Source organism: Nicotiana attenuata, chromosome 6 (genome assembly GCF_001879085.1).
Source record: "Nicotiana attenuata strain UT chromosome 6, NIATTr2, whole genome shotgun sequence".
NCBI lineage: Eukaryota > Viridiplantae > Streptophyta > Magnoliopsida > Solanales > Solanaceae > Nicotiana > Nicotiana attenuata.
Genome location: NC_031994.1, coordinates 22,707,608 through 22,713,542, shown reverse-complemented (window position 1 = coordinate 22,713,542; position 5,935 = coordinate 22,707,608). Strand labels below are relative to the sequence as shown.

The window sequence follows — 5,935 nt, the reverse complement described above, 5'->3', positions numbered from 1 at the left end:
ATATATATATATATATATATATATATATATATATATATATATATATATATATATATATATATATATATATATATATATACTAGAAAAACATCAATCTGTGACCGACATTTCTGACCGAATTTAAAACGGTCGCTAATGGGACTACTTTTGCGACGGCTCTAGTCGCAAAAAATTGAATTTTTATTAATTTTTTTAATAAAATAAAATGGACTAGTATTCCAACAAAAGTAGTAGGACAAAAACGCGCCAATTTTCCCGCCTTTAAGTTTGCGACATCATCCGTCAGAAATCGAAAAGTCAAAAATATTGTTGACCCGTCTAACGACCGTTTCAGTCGCAAAATTAAAATTAAATACTAAAATAATATTTAAGTGAATTTGCGACTAAGGTAGTCATAACTCATAAGCCTAAATCTAATATTTCCGCCTATTTCCCCAATTTCTCTATTTCTCTCTCTCACTCTCTATTTCTTTTTTCCTTGTTCATAGTCAGTTTCTCGATTCAAGGCTGATTGTTCTTGAATCTCTCTTCCAATACACGCGACTCACGACTCTCTCTCCATCTGACTGATGGTAAGTCTTTTTTTTCCTCTTTCTGTTTTTTTTTTCGTCTTCAATTCTAGGGTTTAATATGTGTTCAATTCTAAGGAGAAAATTGGCATATATGTTTTCATAGAAAATGCCATAGTTACGCAAATTTTCGGATTGATTGGTAGGTAGACTAGAGAAGTAGTATTAGTTGATTGTGTTTTCCTTTTTCTGTTTATTTTTTTCTTCTTCAATTCTAGGAAATGGGTAACTTTAATTTCTTCTCTATTTTGTCGATGTTTACTGAAAATTCGTTGTTTAGAGTGTTAATGAACTATTGCTATAGAAGTAACTATTGTTGGTAAAGTTGCTTTTGAATTTCTTTTTTGACTTGGGGTTTTATGAGTTTTCCTTATGTATATTTTGGTATCTTGAGAAGTCAGTGTGACTGAAGATAACAATAATACTGCTGGTCAGGGCATGTAATACTATGAAGCCTATGCATAGTTTATCCTAAGAGTAGTTCCCGTAGCCAAAGTAAAGCATCCAGTTGACTGTTGACAGTGCCTATGCCTTGTGGTTGACTCTCTGTTTTCTATACCATTCAGCGTGCTTTCTCCTTGATGCTGGATTTCATTAGTTTTTGATGAAGAAAATAAATGGATAGACATTACTTGTTGGATTTTATGAATTGATAAACATGTAACCGAAGATCCTTCCAAACCAAATTCCTTTTGCTTTATTTCATTTACCTTATATTCTTATTCCAAAACTATGTTGCTTGCTCGTATGTGCTGGATGCTACAGGTTAGTACCAATTTAGATATCTTAAAATCGAGTTTATTTGTTTATGTTATTTTATTGTAGTTCAAGATCACTGGTTTGCTCATATCTATTCTTATAGTTAATTCGATGTTGCCTGCATATAGTTTTGTAAGTCTATTCTGCTTAGAGACTGTTGGTTAATGGTTAATTCAATATTTTTAGCAACTTGCAAATGCATACATAGCTATCTGGAAATTTTGGTTTATTATGGTTTTCCTTATCTCTTGTCTGGTGGTTTTCTATCACCTGATTCAATATCTTCTCACCGTACCTCTTCAAGTTGCTTTGTTAGTTTCTGGCCTGAAAATTATCAAAACCCCCATGAGACGCCTGAAATTATCAATATAAAATTAAACTACACCTACTACAACAAAAGGGAATTTGGGTAGGTAAAAGTTACTTACAGTAGCTATAAATAAGGTGGAAGTGGACTTGTCAATAACAATGAAAATACTACCGTTTGGACTTATATGCACGTGTACGCTGTGATTGCTTGAGCATGTCAAGTGTGATACCTTTTCCTACATACATAAACGCCATTTTCTTACAGAAAATATATCGTATTGCGTTACAAACTTTATTTTTCTATTCTTTCTGTAATTTTCTGATTCTGTTTTATATTTTTGAAATTGGAATGGAACAGATTATCAATTTCTACTCTATGAATGGTCAATGTTTGGGTCCCTAAACTACTATTAAACAAGCGAGGAAGAATCATTTGATAAAAATGAAACAAGCGATGAGGAAGAATTGCTTGATGAAAATGAAACAAGCGATGAGGAAGAATTAAATAATGAATATCAATCAAGCGAAGATGATTGACATGTTGGTTTTTATTTATCTTTGTTATTCATTTAATTTAATAAGCTGAAGTATTTCTTTACATTTTTTATGTCTTAACATATTTTATCTAATGTTTTTAATATACTTATGTTATATAGATGGCGCTGGGTAAAAAAAAGAAGATAAGACACGATTCCCAGCTTCCTCAGTACACTTCATGTCCCACTACCCCGTCTGTGCCTTTTAATGAAGGTTTGTTCCCTCCAATGAATCTGTGAAGGTGGTTATGGATTGTGTTAAAGGATTTTATCGAGATGCTTGGAGTAAATGGTTAGATATACCATATATTTACAGAGATCAGATGTGGAATCAATTTAGGGTACAAAATCAATAAATTTTGTATTATTTATCGAACTACCCTTATTTCATCTAATGGTTTAAATTATTTGCAGATAAGGTGTTCATGGATTTCCTAATATCATCAGCAAATAAGTCATAATTTCGAGAAAAAAGCTGATGATCTACTTAAAAATCACTTTTATAGAGCTCGACAGAACAACAAGATGCCCGGATGGATGCTGAAAGACATATGGGAAAGACTTAATGTGATATGGGCTTCTGAAGAATTTAAGAAGAGGAGCAATGCTGCAAAGGCTACCCGAGCCTCCGATACGGGTGGCTCATTGCACACTGGGGGTTCAATTAGTATGGAGACCCTTGAAGGAGAATTGTAACTTATTATATTTGTTTTGATTTTAACTAGATGCAATTTAACTTTCTCTAATTTTAATTTTTTTTTTTTGCAGGAAAAGGAAAAAGGGAGACTTGTGACTTATGCTGAGGTTTTTGAGGACAAACATTTGAAAAAGAAAAAGGATGGTATAAAAGAATGGGTCGAGCCGCGTGCTGCGAGGATATATGTAAGCATTTTCCAACTATCCATGTCTATAAATATCACCAACCAAAATAATCATTTTAACAGTAGGAATGGAAAGGAGAATGCAAACTATAGCATATGGATTGCAGTGTACCCACCATTCAACAGCAATATCACATTATTATTGTTAAGTTTGTAGGAACCCATATGAGAAAGTTTCTATTTTACATTAATGGTAACTATCTTCCTGTAAGCCTGTCGTATTCCAGCAATTAGATGAAATTCAGTGGCTTTGTCAAATAGTGTTCCTAACTGAAGTTGATGGTGTTTCTCTGATCTTCATATTCTGGGGTTTCATAAAAACTGAAGTTGAGCTCTATAGTTGTAGAAAGATCAGTACTTTTTTCTCAATTTATTGAATTTGAGGTTTTGCTTTGCTTTCCTGTTCTGTAAATCCACTGAAAGATCATTACTTTTTTGACCTGTGATTTGTGATTTGCTTCTTCTGATAGCTTCAAGACTCATAACGTAAAAGGTTGTTTAAATTGCTTCAAATGTTTGTAGGACAGGTATTTTTAGTTTCTGATATTCAGCACAAGAGGATGTTGTTAAATTCATGTCTCCTGATAATGCATGTTCTGTCTCCTAACTGTATTTGATCTTGTTTGGTACTCTTATTCTCCCACACCCAACTAAAATTTATATGGGCATCTTTGGTTGTATTTCTAGATTGGGCATCCAGAAACATCCCTGGATTCAGCTACTTCAGAGTATATGATCTTGTTGTTTGTTTTGAATCCTCACTGTTGTACACAAACCGAGTGTGCTTTCCACCTAATTTTTCATTAACATTGATCTTGTTCATTGCTTCACATACTTCATCAACTACAAACTCTTCTTCTGACTTTTCAGTAAAATCCACTAGTAGAGATCTTGTAATATTATACCACAACATTCAGTTTGAAACTGATAGCTTGTTAAAAACAAACTTCAATCATGGGAATATCTTTGTGCATAGGATTGTTGAGTTGGAACTTTGGGCATAGGATTCCCAATTACCTATTTTAAGTTACAGAATGATAGGAGTATCTTTGGTAGTTTAAATTGACTTGAGATTGGTTCACTCTGAACTGCAGTCGTTAAGGAAATTGTCACTCAAATCTTAATGATTAACATTTTAATTTCAGGAAGGCTATCAAAAACGTTTTGAGGAATGGCGTCAAGATCAACCCGATTCCGAGGATGGTGGCTCAACCCAAGTGTCACTCAATGATGTAGCTTCAATATGGTCGCAGGTGGTTGGTGGTGCAAAGAAAGGTAGAACCTACGGTCTTGGATCACAATATTCCGTAGGTTGTCCTTCGACATTGTTGTCTGGTGATATGAGTTATTCACAGGATCATGAAGAGGTGGAAACATTATGAAAAGAAATTGAAGAGTTGAAGGAGGAACGGAAAGAAGATCGTGCAAATTTTAACAAATTGCAGAGTCTAGTTGAGAACTTATGAGCATGCGTCAAGTTGATCCTTTTAATGACGAACGTGGCGGGGATAATGAGTTTTAGTTTGTGGTGGTTGTTGTGATGTTTGAGACATTATTATTTGTTATGGTTGGATGTTTAGACTTGACTATGATTGTAATGTTAAGTTTTGATTGAATGGTTCTTGGATGTTTTAGTAACAAATGCTTATGTTTTCTTTAATTGTTTGTATTTTATGTGTTTGATTAGTTGAAATGGTGGATTAATTGGTAGTAATGGTTTATTGATTCTTTAGTTACTGTAGTTTTGAATTGACAGGTGGTATTGTTTTAAAATGGCCGAAATTTGTTAAAATATTTGCAATTTTCCGTCTGAATTCCGACTAATGTTGTTGCAAAATGCTTTAAAATTTTTCAGAATCATAACATTCTGCGACAGCAGCAGTTGGAAACATAAATAAATAAATACTATTAAATTAAATTTGTGACCGCATCAGTGGGAAAGCTTAAACAAAATTAAAGTACGTTTTAATATCTGCGACCAGTATGGTGGGAAATATTATATAAAAATATAATTATTATTAAGTTTTGCGACCAAAGTAGTGGGAAAGGTAATATAAAATTAAAACTTAATTTAAATACTTTGCGACCGCGTCAGTCGGACAATTGACAGCATTTGTGAGTCGTTTCCTATTTTCTTTTTCTGACCGACGTAGTCGCAATTTAGTGACCGATTCGGTCGCAAAATATTTCAGACCAGCTATTTTGCGACCGCGTTATTTCGGTCTGAATGTGGTCGGAAATTAGCGTTTTGTGACCGCATTCCGACCGTATTCGCAGTCAGAAAATAGCTTTTTTCTAGTATATATATATATATATATATATATATATATATATATATATATATACAGATAGTAAAACAACTAGTATATCTATTAGTATCAGTATACTAAGACATAGTAGTAATATGAGTATCAGTATATACGTAATCTAAGACGACATCTGATATTAGATATNTATCAGTATTAGACGTCTTAAATACTAAAAAAAGGAGAACNGGATCTTACATAAAATATTAATTTATATCTTATAATATTTCAATTTATCTCAAATAATAACTTTTTTTTGTTCAAGTTAATATTTTCACTAATTGATGTAATATTTAATCACTTTTCTTTGAAATTGTATATGTTTTTATCTTGAAATATAATATATATATATATATATATATATATATATATATATATATATTCAGATGTTAAAAAAACAAACAGTGTTAATCATTTAGTATTCAGATCTTAATACACATTGTAATATTCAGATTCATATATCTTAATCTTAATACACATCTTGATATTTAGATATGTATCCAGATTTAGACGTCTTAATCTTAAAAAAAGGAGACAAATGAGGCCTAATACTCCCTCCATTTTAATTTATGTGA

The 5,935-nt window shown here is 32.2% G+C and overlaps 1 protein-coding gene across 4 annotated transcripts; it reads left to right on the top strand.

Annotated features, from left to right (window-relative positions):
- On the top strand, positions 401–4,762 carry LOC109226708. 4 transcript variants are annotated; one of them, XM_019391551.1, is made up of 5 exons: positions 401–572; positions 2,294–2,514; positions 2,588–2,840; positions 2,942–3,055; positions 4,200–4,762. In XM_019391551.1, exons 3-5 carry the CDS (start codon positions 2,778–2,780, stop codon positions 4,434–4,436), a joined length of 414 nt encoding a protein of 137 aa, XP_019247096.1. In that variant the 5' UTR covers positions 401–572; positions 2,294–2,514; positions 2,588–2,777; the 3' UTR covers positions 4,437–4,762. The 4 variants fall into 4 exon arrangements, 3 of the variants coding, with proteins under 3 accessions (XP_019247096.1, XP_019247097.1, XP_019247095.1); XR_002068109.1 differs by lacking the exon at positions 401–572 and adding an exon at positions 2,089–2,177 and having other exon boundaries at positions 2,588–2,865; XM_019391552.1 differs by lacking the exon at positions 401–572 and adding an exon at positions 2,089–2,177 and having other exon boundaries at positions 2,294–2,387.

Bases quoted from the DNA above. Each gene is read 5' to 3' on its own strand.
- LOC109226708 (XM_019391551.1), top strand. From the start codon at position 2,778: ATGCTGCAAAGGCTACCCGAGCCTCCGATACGGGTGGCTCATTGCACA. The intron at 2,841-2,941 runs GTATGGAGACCC...TTTTTTTTGCAG, and splicing joins GCACACTGGGGGTTCAATTA to GAAAAGGAAAAAGGGAGACT. The intron at 3,056-4,199 runs GTAAGCATTTTC...TTTTAATTTCAG, and splicing joins CGCGTGCTGCGAGGATATAT to GAAGGCTATCAAAAACGTTT.